Here is a 22,766-nt window from a genome sequence, read left to right as displayed (position 1 = left end):
TTCAGCACAGCCTAGGGTTCTATTCCCGGTACTTTCTAATCCCCAAAAAATCGAGAGGCGTTCGTCCTATTCTGGACCTACGGGCCCTCAACAAGTACCTCCAGCGAGAGAAGTTCAAGATGGTAACCTTGGGCTCACTTCTCCCTCTTCTACAAAGAGGAGACTGGTTCTGCTCTCTAGACCTCCAGGACACAAACACTCATATTGCGATAACTCCATCTCATCGCAAATACCTGAGGTTTCTAGTAGGTCCCAAGCACTATCAATACAGAGTGCTTCCATTCGGCCTAGAGTCTGCGCCACGAGTCTTCACAAAATGCCTCGTAGTAGTTGCAGCCTTCCTCAGAACCCAAGGTGTTCACGTCTACCCCTACCTAGACGACTGGTAAATCAGGGCTCCCACTCAGCAAGCTGCTCTGTCGTCCCTCAATCTAACCTTACCTTAATTTCATTAGGATTTCTCGTCAATTTCTCATCAATCCTATTTAGTCCCATCTCAAACCTTATCGTTCATTGGGGCAGACTTGGACACCTTGCAGGCAAAGGCTTTCCTGCCTCGGCAGCGAGCACTAACTCTCGTGTCTCTTGCTCACCAGCTGCAGTCTCAGCACTCTGCGACTGCACGCCAGTTTCTCATCCTCCTGGGACACATGGCGTCCTTAGTCCAAGTCACACCAATGGCCCGCTTGGCCATGAGACTCATGCACTGGACTCGTCCACATCACTGACTCACTCCGTTAATCTCTTGCCTGGTGGGAAAATCAGATCAATCTCCTCCAGGGCTTGCCGCTCCAGGCCCTCAAATCACGCTCACCACTGACACTTCCAACCTCGCCTGGGGAGCCCATGTGGCCAATATGCAAACACAAGGATCTTGGTCTCCAGAGGAAGCTAAACACCAAATAAATTTCCTGGAGCTTCGAGCAATCAGATATGCTCTTAGGGCTTTCCAGGATCGCCTCTCAAACCAAGTCATCCTGATTCAGACTGACAACCAGGTGGCCATGTGGTACATCAACAAACAGGGAGGCACAGGCTCCTTCCTTCTTTGTAAGGAAGCTGCGCAGATATGGGCGTAAGCTCTCTCCCTTTCGATGTACCTCATGGCCACCTACTTGCCGGGAGTGGATAATGTGTTGGCAGACAAGCTGAGTCGCGTCTTTCAACCGCATGAGTGGTCCCTCAACCCCTCGGTAGCAAACTCCATCTTCCAACAATGGGGATATCCTCGGATAGACTTTTGTGTCTCCTCACAACCACAAAGTAGAGAACTACTGCTCTCTCATTCGCAGCAAATGCTCTCAGCCCAGAGATGCATTCTCCCTCTCAAGGGCAACCGGACTGCTCTATGCATTCCCTCCACTTCCTCTTCTCTCGAAGACTCTTGTGAAGTTACGTCAGGACAAGGGAACCATGATCCTGATAGCAACTCACTGGCCACGCCAAGTGTGGTTTCCAGTACTTCAGGATCTCTCCTTTCGCATGCGCATTCTCTTAGGAACGGATCCGCTTCTGATCACTCAAAACGACGGGTGCCTACGCCATCCCACTCTTCATGCCTTGTCCTTGATGGCATGGATGTTGAAAGGTTAATCCTTCAGCCACTTAACCTTTCTGAACCAGTTTCCCGTGTCTTGATTGCTTCACGGAAGCCTTCCACGAGAAAATCTTACTCTTACAAATGGAAAAGGTTCACGTCATGGTGCTCTCAGTCCCTTGACCCCTTTTCCTGTCCAATCCCGAAGTTTCTGGACTATCTTTGGCATCTATCAGAGTCAGGTCTTAAGACTTCTTCTATCAGAATGCATGTCAATGCGGTAGTCGCCTTCCATAAAGGTGTCTGGGATGTCCCTAAGTCAGTACAACCCCTTGTAACACGTTTTTTGAAGGGCTTGCTCCACATCAAGCCTCCACTATGTCCTCCGGCCCCTTCTTGGGACTAACACCCTACTGTCCTGTGAGAACACCTGTTTCAGGTAAGCAACATTTGCTTTATGTGTACATTAGAAACACTTTTTGATTTATTTAGATCTGATACAGGTAAGTGTGGTTTTTGAAGGTTCCCATTTATATCTGTTATGGAGACCTCTAAATAAGTTATTGTAAAGTACTCTGTAGATCAGAATCAAATCTTCTATCTCATCCTAGCATGTCACTGGTTCAAGACCAGTTGGAGTTCCTTTGCTAACAAGGTGAGACAAATTTTTTAGTATCCATGAATTTGTTGGAAGCATTTTGGCAAGTTCCCATCAGAGAAGGCTTTTAGGTGGTGTTCCTTTTCTGAGTACTGGAGGAGAGGGACCTTCAGTTTCAAGTCTTCCTTAGGGTTTGACACTGACCTACTTTCTTGCTTCAAGAAGATCTCCTGGTTTATCATCTGATGATTGGCTGGTCAAGTCAAATTTGACCCAGGGGAATGAGTTAGCTCCCAATTGGGTTTAGATGATTTTGTAGGCTCTTTTTGTTTCAAAATGAGTCTGGTGGTGTTGATAGTACAAAAGAATTAGAGACCTCAAGCACAATTGCATTCTTTGAGATGCACCAGGAAGATCTACTGTATGGGAGGTCCATTGCGGTGACTTTGGAGCTGGTTCAGAGGACGTGGATTTTTTATTTATATATACCATTGTTCTATATACAATATAATCACAATGATTTACAAGAAAATAAAACATTCATAAAATTTAATAGACAGTACAATTACATAAATTTAAAATCAACGAAAAACTGCTCTCCATAAAAAATTCTAATTCAGTTACTTGTAAAGCTCTCCTGATCTCATTTTATTTCAAAAGTGGCTCTAAATAACCATGTTTTTAAGTCCTTTTTTTTTTTAAGATCTTAGATCTTAAGGTCCTTAAGGTCATGTTGGTCCTGCAGAGAACTCTGCTTTTTCTAATGTGTTCTTCCATCACAAAACTATGTGATCTGGTAATCTATCTCAGATCTGGCAAAGTGCTTTCATTTGATGTTCCCATGGATTGGAGCGGGAGATCTAGAGCTTTCTTCAGTGATGACAGATCCCAACCTATTAGATGGGGAAGTGCATTGCTAAAGTCGTTTTTTTTGTAGTTGACTTGGTCAGCAATAAAGGCTAGTTCACCAATATGGTTGGTATCCAGAACAGTTTAGTTCGCATTGCTCTGTTTGGCATTGGTTCTTTGGAATCAAGCACTCTGGTTTGTATATGGTAGATCATAGTAGTGGCATTGGTGCTTCATTACAGAGCCTCTAAGAGGTCAGTGCAGGTGATAACCACTTTTAACCTAGAAGTACTAGCCAAAAATGATATTGACATCTCATTTGTTTATTTTATTTAAAATTATTTATTGATCACTTTCCTGATCAAATCTCCCAAAGTTATTTGCAACAAACAATAAAAACAATCATTTATTTTATTTTTTATTTAGGAATTTTTATATACCGCCGTTCCAAAAGAGGATCACAATGGTTTACAAAAGCAATATTCATATTCTAGGTCACTATTCATAATCTTGGTCTACACAACAGCAAATACATGTTCTAGGTCAACACAACATCAGATACATATTAGAGGCTAGGACAGTAATTTGTTATACATAAGTTCCACTTCAGTAACCTACACATATTAGTCAGTGGGTTGTCATAATACACTTTACATTGCTCATTACATAAAAAAACAGCAATGATAAAATACTAAAATAATACTTAATCACTATAAGCCACTGTCATGAGCCAAGTTTTTAGATTCTTATGAAACTGACATCCTTCTTTCAGTTTTAAAGGAGAGAATTCCACAAATTGGGAAGACCCACTGAAAAAGACCTGTTAATAAATGCTTCTTTCAAAATAACTTAATGCTGGGAAGCTCAAGGAGATAATTGTTGCTGAGTGTACATTCCTGTTTGCCTCATACCATTTCAGTTTTCTTTTAATTGTGGAGGGCATAGACCATGCAGTGTCTTAAATGTAAACAATAAAATTTTGAATTTGCAACCCATATTCATCGGGAGGCAATGCAAACCTAATATCAGCTAGTGTGGGGTCTGGCGCTTTCAAGTGCTCTGTTTGTCATATCGTTTTGGATCCCAGGCAACAAGTAAGACTTTTCATCACATGAGGCCACGATGAGGTAGCTGGTGTTCGTTCCAGGATAGCAAAATTAGAAAGTTTCTACAGCAGAGAAGTGAAAGAGGGTTGTTCAGTCTGTAAGCTTACAACAAAGCAGGTTCTTCTTCATGTTTTCTGGTCTACAAGACTGCTTTTTATGCTGCTTTAAACTTGGATGTATGTTATCCCTGTTTCTACACAAAGAGGAAATTAGGGAATTTCTTCCACCTCGAGTATGTCTCGCCATATCCACGTCCGGCCCTTTGGGCCTACCCTTCCAATCCTTACCACTCTTGGAAGTAGAACTCATGCCCACTACTGTCCTTAATATGTGTGAGGGTGCTCCCCTGCTGGACTGGTAGCTGAGACTCCACAATATACTCTTACAAGGGGTTATTCTCCCATTCAGACCCCTGGTTTAGCACTTTTAAAACTAAAATTCTTCCTAGTGCTCATAGCCTCCTTGAGCCTCCCTTTCAGGTCCTTGGACTGGGCAACCTTCCTCCCTATAGATCATATCGAATATGTTGAGTGGCTGAGTGTAGCATTTATGCTTGAATAGGCTGTGGAGCGAATTGGGTTCTCTGTCTCTGGGAATGAAGCAATACAGTGCGCTCAGTCGAGCACTCTGTTTAACCCACAGTTGGACGTGGGTTGTATAGGCGCTCCCTAATCCCATTAAGCAATAAGGGGATTAGCACTTACACAAAACGTGTCCAACACACAGCGAAACTAATAGCGCTCATCACATGCAAATGCATATTGATGAAGCTATTAGCAATCACCCACAATGCAAAAAAAAAAAAAAAAAGTGCGTCTAAGACAAACAATTTTATGCAAAAAAATTGCCTTCCTTGAGCAGGCATTATTGCTTTTCTGTACATCCTCCTACTTAATATCATTGTGATATTAAGTAGATTCCCCTAGCACCTCCTTGACAATGCGACCCCTAATATAAATATTGCATGGCGCCTCCAGGAGAGGTACCTGGAGCTGTGTTAGGGACAATGTTTCCAATCTTTTTGGGGTAAGGGAAGGGTATTTCTGAGCGGGTTGAGTGGCCCCCCTCTGGAATAGGCCCTGTTTCAGGCTTGGTGGGCACACTGAGTGGTAGGCCGTGGCGGCACCGTTTGTGCGCGGTTTTGTGCGCCTCCATTGCCCTCCATAGAGCTACAGTATGCACGGTGCATACTGGCTCTGTGCACGCGTTGTGTACATAACGTCGAGCATACTTGCACGCATACGTGTGCCTCAGCGTACGCGCATTGGTAAAGATCTGTGCGCACTCTATTTCAAGCGCTAGCCAGCTGAGTACGTAGTTGCCGTTCATAATGGCTCTGGCAGCAAAGAAGAATAAGTGACACTCTTTGTGCTGCATGCCATATTAGGGCTGCACAGTCTGACTATGATTCTTACCTATGTCAGCACTGTGAGGAGGCCAAGGGAGAGTTGGACTCCCAGAACTTTTCTAAGCCCAGCTCCTCCCATTCAGAGGATGGGTCAGCCTTGATCTTAACTGGTAGCACCCTGGATCTGAGTTATCCCAGGGCTGGGTCTACCTCGGGAGAGGGATATTCATCACCTCCTACCCCAGTTCCCCTGGGCTAGGCATGGACCTGGCAGCCTTTTCTTGGGTAGAATTTTTTCAAGGCCTTCAAGCCTTCGTACAGGTGCAGTCTGTCTCTCCTCCCCTGTCCAGACCGAACTCCAGCTGGAAAGGCCTCACTCTCCCAGCCCTATTAGGCCTCAAGGCTTGCCTTGTCTCACCAGGGGTATCCCTGACAGCGACCTAGACACCATGGACGATGAAGGGATGCAGATTCATTGGAGGATGGGGAAATCCCTCCAGGCTTGGAGCCATATCGACCATGTTACAGTTTTTCCATAGAGATGAATTGCCAGCCCTGGTTTCCCAGACCCTGAAGACTCTGAGTTCCTGGCGCGGACCCTATGGCAAAGCCAAAGAAGAATCCCATTCTGGTGTCTCTACGGGAAGGCCTCTTGCTATTTTTCGATGCTGGAAGGCTATCCAGGAGTTGATTGACCTGGAATGGGACACCCCGGAAGCCAGTTTTAAAGGTGGTCGAGCATTGGAAGCTCTGTACCCACTGGATCCAGTGGCCAGAGAATGTGTTTCCCCAAAGTGGATGTCCTGGTCTGTGCTGTTTTGAAGCAAACTATCTCAGTGGAGGAAGGAGCGCCCTTAAAGGATACACATGATAGATGGTTGGAGTCCATCCTTAAACAAGCCTTTGATGTGAAAGCACTGATACTACAAATTGCTTCCTGATGTGCCCTGGTGGCTCGTTTGTGCCTGTTTCTCTCTTATGAGAGAGGCAGATAACTCAGAGGTGCATTCTAGAGAGACTATGGAACAAACTGCTGCCTTTTTTAGTGGATGCAGGCTCTGACCTAGTCTGTACCTCGGTCAGAGGAGTGGCCTCAGTGGTGTTGGCCAGAAGACATCTATGGCTGCGAAATTGGTCAGCGGATACAACCTCTAAGGCAAACCTCACAAAGATGCTCTTTAAGGGATCCCTCCTAGTTGGGAGCGAATTGGAAAAGCTGGCCAGTAAGTGGGGTGAATCTCCAGTGCCTCATCTACCGGAAAATAAGAGAACGAGTTTGCAGTGCCCCTCGCCTATGAGGAATTGGACCAGGGGCTCCCAGCGCTTTTGGCCCTACAGGATGTTTGAGGTCCTCGGGAAGGTCTCCGTCCTTTCGGAGTCGACAACTAAAGAGAGGGGCAGTTTTAGGTTCGACCCGAATGTCCCAATGACGTTTTGCTAACCCATCCTCAGGACAAGGAGATAGGGTGTTGACAGTTCCTCTTCTACCAGCGGTGGATCGAGATCACGTCAGACAAATGGGTACTGGATATCATACGAAAAGGATATGCGCTGGAGTTTTGCAGCACTCCTTGGAACATATTCATGATGTCTCTGTGCCACTCCCAGCACAAGAAGCTGACGGTGGAATCTACCTTAAGGCTCCTCAAGTTGATGGATATAATTCCTGTACCTATGCCTCAGGAAAATACTGGCGTTATTCCATCTATTGCATTGTACCCAAGAAGGGGAGGGTTCCTTTCAACCGTCGTCTAAGAGTAATTCATTTCCGCAATGAAACTCTGCTGCACTCCATCATAATGGCCGTGCAACCGGGAAAGTTCTTAACCTCCCTGGACCTCTCTGAGGCCTACCTTCATATTCCAATCCAACAAGACCAGCGTTTCCTGTGCTTTGCGGTGCTGGGCTGCCATTATCAGTTCTGGGCGTTCCCCTTTGGCCTGGCCACTGCCCCCAGAACATTTTCCAAAATTATGGTGATCATGGCCGCAGCACTGAGGAAAGAAGGGATCCTGGTGCACCCTTACTTGGACGACTGGTTGATCTGGGCGAAGTCGTTAGAGAGTCTACAGGTGACCAGCAGGGTAATGTCCCTGCTTCAGGAGCTTGGTTGGTTTGTGAACATGGACAAAAGCATTCTCAAGTCCTCCCTATCCTTAGAGTATCTGGGACTCTGGTTCAACACCAAACAGGGCAAGGGCTATCTCCCACCCTCAAGGATAAAGAAGCTGATGTGCCAAGTGCGTCGGTTGACGAACACAATGCTCCCCAGTGTGTGGAGCTATCTTCAGGTCCTCAGTCTGATGTCATCATGGCGAGGGCACACGTGTCTACTGCAATGCTCCCTGCTGTCACGTTAGAACCCACTGTCCAAAGACTATTCTTTTCGTCTCCACCTATCGATGGAAGTATGTTCTCGGCTCCAATGGTGACTACAGGAAGTTCTCCTGAGCAAGGGTGTAAGTCTGTCCCCACCAACCTGGCTAGTCCTCTTGACTGATGTGAGCCTCCAGGGATGGGGAGCTCACTGTCCGTAATTGACAACCCAGGGGTGCTGGAACATAAACCGCCTGGAAGCACGGGCAATTAGATTAGCATATCTACAGTTCAGACACATGGTCCAAGGTCAGGCGGTCCGCATGATGTCAGACAGTGCAACATTGGTAGCCTATATTAACCACCAGAAAAGAACCAAGCCAGCAAGTGTCTCTGGAGATAGATCTCCTTATGGAATGGACGGAATCAAATCTACAGATGATCTCGACCTCCCACATCGCAGGAAAAGACATTGTCAGAGCAGACTTTCTCAGCAGGAAGAGTCTGGATCCAGGAGAATGGGTGTTGTCGACCAAGGCTTTTCAGCTGCTGGTAGATCGCTGGGGCCTCTCGTCCATCGACCTGGCCACATCTCACAATGCGATGGTCTCCCGATTCTTTAGTTGCAGAAGAGATCAACATTCCCTGGGGATCGGGGTCCTTGTTCAGACCTGGCCAGAGGAAGACTTACTTGTACGCCTTCCCTTTTTGGCTCCTGCTGGGCAAGGTCATTTGCAAGTTCGAGTGCCACAGGGGATTAATCCTTCTAGTGGATCTGGATTGGCCCAGACACCCGTGGTATGCAGACATGCGGAGGCTTCTGGTGGAGATCCCCCTGTGCCTTCCTCCTTGCAGGGACTTGCTCCACCAAGGTTCGGTCCTTCATGAGGATCCGACTCTGTTTTGTGTTATGGTCTGGCTCTTGAGAGGGCTTGCCTGATGAGGCGAGATATTTGGTGGCAGTAATTTCCACCTTGCTCTGCATGCAGAAGTTCTTGACGTCCTTAGTGTACGTGCAGAGCTGGAGAATATTTGGGGCCTGGTGCGAGGAATGTAGGTTGCCTCTCAAATGGCCAAAATCCCACTGGTTCTTGAATTTTTACAGGATGTCCTGAATTAAAGGGTTGTCCCTTAACTCCTCAAAGGTCCAGGTAGCGGCTATCTCCTGTTTCAGAGGCGAGGTAAACAGAATCTGCCTGTCGGTACATCTGGACATGGCCCATTTTCTAAAGGGGGTAAAACACCTCTGACCACCCCTTTGGTGGCTTGTCCCTTTGCGGAATCTTAATCTAGTATTGGACTTTTTAGCAGGACCTTCCTTTCAGCCACTGCATAGTCTATCCTTCCGCCTGTTAATGCTGAAAACGGTATTCTTGGTGGCCATGTGCTCAGCTCATCGCCTGAGTAGCTCAAAACCTCTGAATTACAGGCATTATTGTGTTGGGAACTATACCTTTGAATGACTCCAGGAGCATTACAACTTCGTACCATTCCATCCTTCTTGCCAAGGAAGTCTCGGAGTTTCACTTGAATCAGTCCATTTCATTACTGTCCCTGGATAGGCACAAGTGCAGGGAAGACCTACTACCTCCGCCATTGAAACATCAGTAGGCTTTTTGTGCAGTATCTGGAACTCTCAGAACTGGTTCGCAAGATGGACCGCTTGTTTGTTATTCATGGTGGAAGGAGGCACGGTGAACCAGCTTTGTGGTCTACCATAGCTCGCTGGATCAAGGAGATGGTCACAGGAGCTTATGTAGAGGCAGGATAGCCATTACCCTCTCATGTAAAAGCTCATTCCACTAGGGGGCTCACGCAGTATCCTGGGTGGAAGCTAAGCTACTGTCTCTCGTTGACATCTGCCAAGCGGTGACGTGGTCTTCTTTGCATACCTTCTCCAGGTTCTATTGCCTGGATGTTCAGGCCTGAGAGGATGCAGCCTTTGCAAGGGCGGTGCTAACTGGACCGCAGGCAGCCTCCCACCCTGATCAAAAGTAGCTTTTGTTCATCCCATTGGTCCTGAGTCCTTTTGGCTACACGCTAGGAAATGGAGAAATTATTTACCTGATAATTTTGTTTTCCTTATTGTAGACAGATGGATTCAGCATCCTACCCATGGCTGCCTAAGAATGGTGCCAAGGAATTGCCCATGAATTGAATATCGATTCTAGGAGGTTACGGGTAAGCTGTCACCCAATTCCTAGATCAGGGCATCTGTGATCTTGCTGGGATTCAGCGCTTATATTTGGTTAAGTACAGTTACGGTTATCTGTTTTTAATCAAGTTTTAATCTAGTTTGTCAATAGTATGTCTACAACGGCTTTTGAAGAGAATACTGAGGTCACTGCAGGAGTATATCTAAGATGTTGTCAGCTTTGAAACCTACCTCCTTCTCCATCTGATAGCAGGGGAGCATATAACCCATTGGTCCTGAATCCATCTGTCTACACTAAGGAAAACGAAATTCTCAGGTAAATAATTTCTCCATTATCTTAACAGTTCATCAAAACACAGCATTTCTCTCCCCCTTATGGTATTTACTTACTGTATGGGATCTTGCCATGTACTTGTGACCTGGATTGGCCACAGTTGGAGACAGGATACTAGGTTTGATGGACTCTTGGTCTGACCCAGTATGGCATTTCTTATGTTCTTAAGTACTTAAGTTCACTTAGCTTAGTCTCTTGAGGGTTTGGAAAAAATCCTGGCTCTGTCTTCTTCCTCAGAGTTGTCCTTCATAACTAGTGGTCTCTCAAGCTGGGGGTCTCCTATTGCATTTTTCACTGCGTCTTACTCCTGTCTTCTCCTTCCTTACTGTTCAACCCATCTCTCTTTATACAGCTGAGATACTATCCAAATTAAGATATTGATTACACCTAATATCAGCTATTCTCTGCTATTGAGTCACTCCTTAGCTAGGAAGAAAAGGATGCTGTAAAATGTAATCTCCCTGTAGCAGCCATCTTTTTTACTGTATAAGTATGTGCTACAACACTGGCTTCATAGCTTTGAGGTGCAGTCTTTCTATGCAAGGACTTGTGCCTTACCAGAGAATCATCACAATGCCTTAATTTAGGCTTAGGCGGAAAGCATCAATTTGCTTGTCTCTGATAGGCAGTCTTCTGCAGAAGGGTCAGTGGCTCTGAAAGCACCTATTTATATCAGGGCAGCTTTGGTATGCTGATCAAGTTTTGATGAAATTTCCTCCTTTTAACTTCAGAAGTTGGATCTCCCAAGGAGGGTTTTGCTATTCATGGGAATCCAGTTTGATTCTGTCTGCAGCCTAGCCTTTGAGAGATCTTGTGCAAGCAAGAAAGGATATTCTCAAGAGATGGTGATTACTGTGTTCCCGTCTCAGGAAAGTTCTACATTCCTGGTATATATCAGTTTGGCAGAATTTGAAGATTGACATCCTGATAAGCAGATTTTTTTTTTCCTTTGAAGAAATTTATCTTCCATTTGGAAGTTTTGGCAAGGAGGTTTGACATTGGTCTAGTTCCAAAATTATTTATAGTGCAAATTGTGGCAGGTTTGTGTTACATAGGTTTAAAACAGGCCTCTTATCTAGAGGTTCTCGTTCCATATGAGGTGTGAACCTGCTAGACCACCAGTAAATGATTCTGGTCTTGTCTTGGTAATTGAGTGTAGTGATATCCTTTCTGACCAAGTACTTCTTTGAGCCTATTAATTTTGTGGTTGGTTGCTAGTGATCTACTCAGTAGAATTTCTGAGCTGTAAGCGTATTCATGAAGGAAGTTGGTCATAGTCTTTGAAGTTTGTATGAATTCAGCATTCCAGTTACCTTATACCTTAGAGGGATAATGGCTGTCTTTCTTCTGTAGAAGATACAGACGGGGGTGGATGGGAGGAATATATTTGCTTCTCCTTTCCTTGGTTTTGTGGAGTTTAAAGCCATGAACAGTTTTAAGGGATCAGATTATCTCCTTGTCTTTCTTTCTGGTCTTTGAAGAGATACATGGCTAAGTAAGATTCTTTAGCATAATGATATAAATAGGTCATATATTCAGTTTACAAAGTAGAGGAATACCTTTTCCAAACAGGTCACAACTGCTTTCTTGGGTCTTCCTTGATTTGTTTCATCATTAAGGAGTTAAAAAGCAGCATTCTGATTTCCCTTGCTTTCTTTGGTGATAGGTATTGTCCCAGTGTTTGAACCAGGAGTAATCTTCCTTGATTTCAAGGTCTTGAGAGCATTTTGGCAATGTTGTCTACTCGAGTGATAGCTTGGGTACATCCCATACATCTAGACTGCTCTGTTTGGATAAATTTAAAGGAGAAACTAGTTCTTACCTGATGATTTGATTTCCTTTCCTTGAGTCCAGCCAGCCCATTCTAGGACCCTCCCCTGTCTGCCAAATGTGTGTTATTCTGCAATTATTCTTTCAGAAAGTGTTGATATAATTTTGTTCAAATATTCAGTGGATGAGGTACGAGTTATCTTAATCTATATAATTTATTCTAATTGTGTTATATTGATAAATTCATTAGTTCTCCTTTCGAAATACACTGATTTGGGAGAGGTAGAAAATTTGTTTTCTGTTGTACTTAGCTTGTTACAGGATACTGGTGAGCCAAAGTCAGTGCCAGAACCTATATGAAGTAATATTAACAAACCTCTTAATTTCTGTCTCCATCTGCTGGTTGGTGGCCCTAACCCATATGTCTGGATTGGTCTGGCTGGACTTGAGGAAAGGAAGTTATCAGGTAAGAACTAATTTCTCCATACATTCAGGAAATATTTTTTTAACAATTCATAAAGAGCTAATAATCTAACCCAGTCCTTCTCAATCCTGTCCATGGAATACACCTAGCCAGTCAGGTTTTCAGGATATCCACAATGAATATGTATGAGATAGATCTGCATGCACTGCTTCCATTGTATGCAAATCTATCTCATGCATATTCATTGTGGATATCCTGAAAACCTGACTGGTTAGGTGAGCCCTAAGGCCTAGGTTGAGAAGCACTGATCCTAACTTGAGGAAAATTGATTATTCAAAGGTTATTATACTTTGCCATATCTTCTAAAGAGTCAACTTTATTCTTTAAAGTAATATACTTAACTAAGGTAAACTTGGTACCTTGCAGCTCAGAAATCAATCCCTGGGCTTCACCAAATTTAGAATTGCATTCCCTTATATCATGGTAAACTTGAGCTCTGCATACACAATAAACTTGCATAATTGAGTGACACAGTCAGCTAAATTTCTCTTGATCTTGGCCAACTTCCATCAGAACTCCTGTAGTGAAACATCTGGGGCCTCCAAATTTGCTCCTGAATTAGTAGATCCTAAAACTGAGTGCCTCACCACCTTCCAAAGTATACAGATGATTCCTCTTGGAAATCAGTGTAGATGAGTTGCCTTGATGGGCTTCTCCAGATCAGAGTCCTTCACAACGGAGCCACTCGCTTGCTCCACCAACCTTGAATCTTCCTCCAAATAGTGGTGCGAAGACCACAAATTATCCACAACAGTATCTCCTCCATTTCTAACTGATGCTGAAGCTGACTATTCCAATGACAAGGGTGAAGACAGAGCTGTAGAGAGGTGAAAAAACCCCTTGTGTAGTGGAGGTTGCGCTCCAACCTGGCTTAATGATGATACTGATGCTGATCTCTCCTCTGAAGTCATGGCTTCCGCCCAACCTGCGGTTTCCTTTCAGCAGTTAAAGGCCTGAAAAAGGAATCAACTGGAGGGGTTCAGGCTGAAAGAGACTGATGGATAAGTGATGACCCTGCCCTTCCTTTTCCTTACTATGCTGAAAGATTTTAACAGGAAAAACCAATTAAGGAAATAAAATCGCAGAGTGACAAAAACTACTACTCCAGGCTAGAACACAATCTTGGGCTAAGTATGGCATTTCTTCTGATTGTTTCTTACTTGCTTTACAACTGTGTGTTTTGGGGGTTTTTTTTTTTAATAATTGGGTGGTTCTGTACATGCAGCCTGAGTTCCTGCCTAAGAGGTAGTGTTGGACTTCCACCTTTACCAGTTAATTGGCCATGTATCCACAAAGGTGAACAAATCTTGCAAACTGTGTTTTGCAGAAGAGCCTTAATCTTCTATTTGGAGCAGATTAAAGCCTTCGGAAAATCCACCCAGCTTTGTTTGGTTTGACCCCCACCCCCTAGCACACCTGGAACTGTCATTGCCAAGCACACCTTTTCTAATTGGATAGCAGATGGCTTCTCTTTCTTTTATGCCCAGGCAGGTTCGACTGTGGATGGACATGTCAAGGCTCATAGTGTTATAACCGTGGCAGTTTTGATGGCCCATCTGAGATCGGCCTCCATGGAAGCGATTTGCAAAGTTGCAACATGGAGTTCAGTCCACACATTTACTTTGTGTTATTGTGTAGGTAAAGGCTTCTGATGCCACAGTATATATGGTCAATCAGTCCTATAGGGTCATTTTGAGGTTTAGACTGCAACTCCATCCTCATTCCACAGCTTTTTATTCTTGTTCCCATCTTAGAAAATGAGAAAAAATTGCTTTTTGCACAAAAAAGGCTTTGCCCATTGTCACTATTTTCTGTTTTCCCATTTTTCGTTGGGGAAAGCCTGTAGCTATGGACTCCACACATGTGAGGTCTTAACATCCTGCTTGTCATTGAAGAAAGCAATAGTTGCTTTCCTGTAGTAGATACACATCAAGGACTGCAGAATGTAAGACTCCCACAGAACCTACCTGCCTCCCCTTGGAGTTGCTTTTAGCTATTTTCAGAACTGAGGGGTCCCACGCAACATCCGTGACACAGAACAGTATGCACGGGCTCAGAGCATGCCAAAAGCTTTGAAATAAATTTCACTGGGAACTGTCAGATGATATTATCCAGCTGTTCTCGGAGAACACTTTTGCTTTATTCAACTCCCCATGATATTGAAAATGTTTTAGGGATTTAGTGGTAGAAGGCAGCATGGAAAAACAGAATCACTGCTGTCAGTGCTATGATTTAGCAGCAAAGTAAAGCCGTAGAGATTTATTTTCTTCGGAAATAAACTTGACTGTCCTGAATATTGAAATGTTGCTTAGCTGAGAAACATTTCATTCTTGGCGATCAATATATCTCCTGTGCTTCAGCATGACAATTTTTCTTGTAAATTTTAAAACCTTACAGAACTTCAGTGATGACAATGAATGTTGAATAAAATTATCCTTTTGCTGTATTCTATGCAATATTCTTGTCTCTCTGAATGTTTACTCAGGTAAGCAGTCACATTGATGCAGTGCATGGGAATTATTCTCACTTATGGACAGACCAGCAACGAAAAGCTGTCAGAGCCGTAATTGGAACAGTGCATTACCTTTTAAAATAAACTTATGCTCTATGGTCGCAGGGTATAAATGGTTACTCTGAGGGTGGAGATTGGATTCCTGGTCTGTCTCCAGGTTCAGCACAAACCTGAGTAGGTATGTTGAGGACCATTTACTGTATGCTCACACATTTCATTTTTAGTTGCTACATTTTAGACTACCTGAAAACTAGGGGTAGGGGAACTCTGATATGAAGGTACTATAAGACCTCTAGAAATGTTGGAGAGTTCTAGGTGTTTTGCTAATTATTTCTAGCTTTAGATAGCACTCTGGAGCTTATAAAGTTTATATGAAAGTATGATAGGTGTTGTATATAAAACAATGAAAAAAGTTACATTAAGCTAAATCAGAGCTTGTGGTAAGAGAAATGAATCCCAGAGGGGCAGGCAGATTGTTCTTCTCTGCAGGTACATTTCACTCATAGTAAATTACCCTGTCTCTCAGTTGTTGGAGCTGGGCTTGAATGCATGATTGGAGGGGATCTACATCCTCTCTGAGGCTATAGAAGGGAGAACAGAAGCTGAGTGAGTTCATCAATGGGTGAGGTTTGCTCTTTCTTTCAGAATTTGCTATAGAGGAAAGCAGATCTTGAACCACCAGCAGGTTTCGTTTGTTTTGCCAAAGTTCAAACCTGTCAAGCTGTAGTGGATTTTATATTTCTCATGAACAAATTCTCTCATGCCTTCTGAAAACCAGACACTCAAACTGCAATATAATGGTATTAATATCCCTCCTCCTATTATACTGTAGTACCTTTATAGCTGAGCTTCACCAATGGTCCTTGGCCTTCAGTTAGATCTTGAGATGGGTATTTGTTGTCCCTGCAAAATTAACATTAAAAATGATTAAACTAGTGAGAGGGAAAAATCCCACACAATAACCTTTGTAAAATAGAAGCTGACCTCTTAAAACTCTCTACGCTAGGAAAACATTTTTGAAGGCATCTTGTGTTTCTTTGCATATTGATGTTTCAAAAGCCTTATGTCATATAAAGAGTCTGCAAGGCAAAAAGGACAAAGAAAAATGTCAAAATCTGGACTGGGGCTGGCTTGGTGTGCTATGACCTGCCATATAGAGGACTTGGGTATAATTCCTGGCACAGATCTCCTGCTCTCTGGGTTGACAGTGGATGGGGACAAAACACTCATTGCACCTAGTGACTGGTTTCAGTGCTCATGAATGCAGGGCTCCTGACGGATCCTTCCCAGACTGAATGCTCTGTCACTGCAATGACTGGACTGAAGTAAGTTAGGAGAAGATTTAAAACAGGGGGGGGGGGGGGGGAACTCTGGGAAGCTAGGAATGAAAGCTCATTGTGGAAGCTCCAAGCCCTGGCTGTGGTTGAACTGGAAGCTCAAAAGAAGAGACGAAAATGTTGGTAAACATGAGGATGAGAAATCTTGATTTTTAGTGCTTTTAGAAGGCTTTACAGAATCCCCTAGTTTCTGCACAAAGCAGAACCCAGATTATTCAAAACTGACGAGACTTTTCTAAGTGCACTCATTTCAAACTCGAAGACATTTGCATGATTAATTATACTTTTTGAATTTTTAATTTTTTGGACTTGGTGTTTAAAATGTTGATGTTTTTGACAGTTTATTGCAAAATTGATCATATAGCTCTGTCTCCTGAAAGACAAACTAAGCCAGACTTATTCTTACTCCTTTGCTTGCTTGGAGATGAGTTCTAAAATTCCTATTGAGTTCTCTAAGAAAACAGAACTACATCTCCATGCAGTACCGTTGGGTAGAACTAGGACTGGATCAATTTGTTTCCCTGGGTGTGGAGCTTCTTATCCTCTAACTTTTATTTTTTAACCATACATGTGGAAAAGGAGAAGAAATGTGTTAAATAGAGAACTGTAGGGACCAACATTTTAGTGTGTTAACAGCAGTGTAAACACTAATGAGAATTGGCTAGCTTGCATTAATTTTAATGAAACATCTGTTCTAATGAAATGAGATGAAAAATTATATTACATAGTAACCTTAGTATTTTGCATTAATACTTGCATAAACATGCACCTCATTTGCATATCAATATGTGTTAACATCTGTAAATGGTCGATGTTAACTCACATTAGTATACGGGCCCTTTAGTTTGAAAATTAAGTATAACAATTTGAAATCTGAGTAATTCAGTATGCAAATTTGATTTTTAAATGATTTATGAATGGTTTCCCATCCTTGCTTTTGTGTTATACTCTTGGAGCCTATCATAAATAAACATTTTCCCTCTTTCTAGCATCTGTGACAAGCTTTCTGACGGTGCTGGCATGGTATCCAAATACCTTACTCCGGACATGGTGCCTTGTGCTTCATAGCCTCACACTCATGACAAACATGCAACTAAATTGTGAGTCTTGTGAGAGTTAAATTTTTTGAGTAAAATTTCTTTAATTGTTACTGGAAGTGGGACAGCAAGCCATAAAGAAAAATAGCTTTGTACATATTAAGTAGGTAGTTTTCTAACTGCCTGGATTGATGTAAAGTCCACCCGTAATTCTTAGCTGTGGATTTTGCACTAGGGTTAAAGTATGTACCTACTTGCACTTTGAAAATATATTTATTTATTTATTTATGTAACAGCTTTTCTATACCGACATTAAGAATGCACATCATATCTGTTTACATCTCAACAGTAGGTGGAAAATACAATGAACAGGTGTGGGAGAGGGACAACAGTAGAAACTCGAGGGCAGGAGGCTCTAGGGGGAGCCTGAAAATTGAACTAGAGAAGTAACAATAACTCGAGAGGTTACATATTTACATGATGCAAATTACTTGGAGCGAGTCAAAGATAACAGAGAAGCAGGAGAAGTGGGTGTGAGAGGTATGTGGAGTTAGTCTGGATTATCCCAGGAAAAAATTATCCCAGGAAAGATAACCGAGAAGCAGGAGAAGTGGGTGTGAGAGGTACATGGAGTTAGTCTGGATTATCCCAGGAAAACTACTTGCTTACAGTAATTACACCTGCTAATTTGTGAGAGTAGTTTTCCTGAGAAAACATTTCACACATACTTTTGAAAATTCAGATGGATGCATGTAAGTGCAAGTCCCGTCCCCAGTCGCACTTGTAGCGGTGCTTCTTCTCAGTGTGGGTAAAATTATGCCTGTAGCCACACTACACACATTTTGAACTGCACACAAGGAGGGCAAATTTTAAAAGCCCATTTCCATAGTTCCTTGCATCATAGAGAATAGTATCTGATAGGTTCATGCTGCATGTGAGCTTATTTAAGTCAACACATTCACAGGTCAATACAATAAAGTGCGGCCGCGGTTACCCTGCTTCTAACCCGCTTTCTACTCACCTTTCGGCCGCGTTAGTCCAACCCGCGATACACTATCCCCTTCAACCCATTCTTACCGCCTCTTTAAATCACCGGGTAACCCTTTCCGCCCGCAGCATGTATATTAGATGTAAACGATCGAATTAGCTATTCCCTCCCATACAGTAACGTGCGCCCCTACTATCGCTTTTTTAACCTTCAGTTTTGCCGCTCGTTTAACCTGCTAACTTACTGCCTACCCTTACCCCTGCGTTAAGAGGCAGGGGTAAGGGTAGGCGGCAAACTTTCCCCCAGCCCCCGCTCACCTGCCCTGGCCGTGTCCATGGGTGCTGGTCTCCGGGGCAGCCCCAGTCCTCTCTCCCCTCCTGAAGCAACGAAAGCGGGAAAAAGCGAAAAAAAAAAAAAAGTAGCAACGAAGCGACTTACTTTTCTTGCAGCCCTCCTGCGGAGACGGACCACGGCTCCCCTGCCTCCCGGAGGCAGCTGCCGGCGAAGATGGATGCCTGCACGGGCGAAAGCGGCCCCTGTGTGTGCAGTTGGGCTGTTCAAGGCGTGACGTCATGACGTTTGGCGTCACGGCATGTGACGTCACGTCTTGAGCGGACAAATTGCACGCACAGGGGCCGCTTTCGCCAGTGCAGGCATCCATCTTCGCCGGCGGGGCCGCTTTCGCCGCCGGCTGCCCCCCGGGAGGCAGGGGAGCCGCGGTCCGTCTCCGCTGATGTCCGTCTCCGGAGGAGGGCTGCAAGAAAAATAAGTCGCTTCGTTGCTTTACACTTTACATGTCGTTTCACCAGTCCTCTCTCCCCCCCCCTCCCTGCGCCTTGCTTCGGGAGGAGGGGAGAGAGGACTGGCAATCCCGAGCGTAGGAGAACCGTCCACTTCCTGGTACCTGTCATTTCAAATGTCATTTCAAATGTCATTTGAAATGACAGATACCAGCGTGTCCGTGAAGCGTTAGGCCAGCGCACCCAGGATACTGTATAGCGCTCTATACAGTAAAATGGGTTGCGCAGGCCTAACGCTTCACGGACGCTTCTTGGACGCGGCTTGCATTTGCAAGCTATTTAAATACAGTATCGAGTGGTAGGTGAGCCGGACTGTGCGTGCGGCAACCGCGGGTGCGCCCGGCACTAACGCAGCTCTTCCTACCGCTCCTTACTGTATCGGCCTGTTAGTTTGGCAGCATTGGTTAACCATAGTGGGCCCCCCCCCCCCCCCCCCCCAGCAATTTCCTAGCATGCAGCCAGATGGACTCAGGACCAATGGGTTATGCTCCCCTGCCAATAGATGGAGACTGAGTCAGATTTCAAAGCTGACATCACCCTAGATACACCCCCGCAGTGACCTTAGCCCTTCAGTATTTCTCCATCTCCAGCAGATGGTGGACGTACACTTTCGAATAATAGAAGGACTAGGGGGCATTCCATGAAGTTAGCAAGTAGCACATTTAAGACTAATTGGAGAAAATTCTTTTTCAGTCAACGCACAATAAAGCTCTGGAATTTGTTGCCAGAGGATGTGGTTAGTGCAGTTAGTGTAGCTGGGTTCAAAAAAGGGTTGGATAAGTTCTTGGAAGAGAAGTCCATTAACGGCTATTAATCAAATTTACTTAGGGACTAGCCATGCTATTAATTGTATCAGTGGCATGGGATCTTCTTAGTGTTTGGGTATTTGCCAGGTTCTTGTGGCCTGGTTTGGCCTCTGTTGGAAACAGGATGCTGGGCTTGATGGACCCTTGGTCTGACCCAGCATGGCAATTTCTTGTGTTCTTATGTTCCCTATGGGGATTGCTGTACTTATTGGAAGGAGAAATTCTACATTTAAATTGGAGAAAAACATGTATCTCCGCTCTCCTGCAGTGATACCTAAAGGTCCCTCCCCCAGTTGAAAATTCCTGAGGCAATTTCCAAGATTCCTCAGAGGTGTGCCTTGGTCCGGTAGCCAGTTCCCAGCCTGGACTTTGATGCTGAAGCAGCTGAAAGACTGCTGGTGCAGGAAGCCAAGCGTGGCAGTGATGGCCAAAGCCCTCTCTCCCTGCAGCCAGAGACCATCTCTGTACTCAGCCGGTAAGCGCTGAGCCTAGATAAGTTAAAAAAAAAAAAAAAAAAAAAAAAAAAAGAGTGCGAAGAATCTTATTCTGATTTCCCTACGGAAAGCCTCTTACTACTTTCACGTACTGGAAGCCATGCAGGCTTGGACTTGGCTTGACTTGGAATGGGATGCTCCAGAGCAAGTTTTAAAGGTAGACGAGCGTTAGAAGCTCTATACTCACTTGATCCAGCAGTGAAAGAACGTTTGTGTTTCCCTAAAGTGGATGCGCTGGTCTCTGCCATCTCTAAGCGAACAACTATTCCAGTGGAGGGATGAGCGGCCTTAAACGATACACATGATAGGCGATGGAGTCCATTCTTTTAACAGGCCATTGACGCAGTAGCAATGACCTCACAGATTGCTTTTTGTTGTGCCCTGGTAGCTTGTTCATGCTTACTCCTGTCTCAGGAGGTGAATGACTTGGGGGTGAATTCCAGAGCGGTTATGGAAAAAGATTATTTTGGTCGTAGCAGCAGCATTGAGGAAAGAGGGCATCCTGGTGCACCCATACTTGTACAACTAATTGATCCAGGCCAAGTCTATAGATGAAAGTCTCCGGGTGACCAACAGGGTGACCTCCTTGCTTCAGGAACTTGATTGGGTTGTAAACCTGGACAAAAGCAGTCTCAAGCCCTCCCAGTCCTTGGAATATCTGGGAGTCTGGTTCGAAACCAAATAGGGCAAGGTCTTCCTTCTGACCACACGGATAAGGAAGTTGATGTCCCAAGTGCGTCAGATGAGAGCATGATATGCCTGATGGTGTGGGGCTATCTCCAAGTTCTCAGTTTCATGGCGGAAACCCTGGAGGTAGTGCCGTCAGCCAGGGCACACATGCAGCCACTTCAGCGCCCACTGCTGTCATGTTGGAACCTACAGTCTCAAGACTATTTGATTCACCTACACTTACCAATTGGAGTATTCTTTCAGCTCCAGTGGTGGCTCCAGGAAGCTCCTCTGAGCAGGCGTGTACCCTTCTTCTCTCCGAACTGGCTTGTCCTCACAACAGACATGAGCCTCAGGGACTAGGGAGCTCAGTGTCAGGAATTGAAGGCTCAGGGACTTTGGAACAAGGAAGAGACCCTCCGGAACATCAACCACCTGGAAGCCTTGGCTGTCAGTGGCGTGTCTACAGTTCAGCCACAGACTCCAGGGGGAAGCGGTCCTTGTAACGTCGGATAACACAACAACGGTAGCCTACATCAACCACCAGGGTGAAGCAAGTGTCACAGGAGATATATTTCCGCCTATTCCATAAGGTGATCTATCTACAAATGATCTCAGCCTCCCACATTGCAGGAAAAGACAATATCAGGGCAGACTTTCTAAGCAGGGAAAGTCTGGATCCATGAGAGTAGGTGATGTCAGCTGGGGTCTCCCATCCATAGACCTGCTTGCCGCATCTCACAATGCAAAGGTGTCCCGATTCTTCAGTGGCAGAAGTGATCAGTGGTCCCTGGGGATCAACGCTCTCATTCAGACCTGGCCGGAAGAAAAGTTGCTATAAGCCTTCTCTCCATGGCCCCTGCTGGGCAAGGTCATTTGTAGAATCGAGCACCACAGGGGATTTGTCCTACTAGTAGCTTCAGATTGGCCCAGGCATCCGTGTTATGCGGACATGTGGACATTCTTGGTGGAGACCCCCTGTGCCTTCCACCACACAGGGACCTGCTATAGTAGGGATTAGTCCTTCACGAGGATCCAACTTGATTCTATCTTATGGTTTGGTCCTTGAGAGGGCTTGCCTGATGAAGCGAAGATATTTTGCTGCATTAATTGCCACCTTAATCCGCACGCAGAAGTTCTTTACGTCTCTAGTTTATTGCGGGACTGGAGAGTATTTGAGACCTGGTGTGAGGAATGCGGTGTCCCCCCTCGGATGGTCAAAATCCCACTAATTCTAGAATTTTTGCAGGACAGCTTGAATAAAGGTTTGACCCTTAACTCCTTGATGGTCCAGGTAGTGGCTCTCTCCTGTTTCAGAGGCAAGGTGAACAGAAGTCGCCTGTCGGCTCATCTGGATGTGGCCCGTTTTCTGAAAGGGGTGAAGCAACTCTGGCCACCCCTGCAGTGGCTGGTTTCCTTGTGGAATCTTAGTCTTGTATTAGAATTTTTGGCAGGGCCCTCCTTTCGGTAGCTGCAGAGTCTTTCCTTGCGTTTTATTAACCTTGAAAACTGTGTTCCTGGTGGCTATATAAGATCGACGCATTGCAATTCTGAACTACAGGCATTGTGTCGGGAATCGTTCCTCCGGATGACTCCAGGAGCATTACAGCTTCGTACCGTTCTATC

The 22,766-nt window shown here is 44.7% G+C and overlaps 1 protein-coding gene across 5 annotated transcripts in view; it reads left to right on the top strand.

Annotated features, from left to right (window-relative positions):
- The window catches only part of BIRC6 (baculoviral IAP repeat containing 6), a 1,045,545-nt gene that overhangs the window by 428,808 nt on the left and 593,971 nt on the right, over nucleotides 1-22,766 (top strand). For all 5 annotated transcript variants that reach the window (XM_029593898.1, XM_029593899.1, XM_029593901.1 and 2 more), the window contains exon 43: nucleotides 17,336-17,446. In XM_029593898.1, coding sequence (XP_029449758.1) covers nucleotides 17,336-17,446 — 111 coding nt within the window. The remainder of the gene's footprint in view (nucleotides 1-17,335; nucleotides 17,447-22,766) is intronic.

The sequence above is a fragment of the Rhinatrema bivittatum genome, chromosome 3, assembly GCF_901001135.1.
Source record: "Rhinatrema bivittatum chromosome 3, aRhiBiv1.1, whole genome shotgun sequence".
Classification (NCBI taxonomy): domain Eukaryota; kingdom Metazoa; phylum Chordata; class Amphibia; order Gymnophiona; family Rhinatrematidae; genus Rhinatrema; species Rhinatrema bivittatum.
This window is presented reverse-complemented; position numbering and strand designations above follow the sequence as displayed.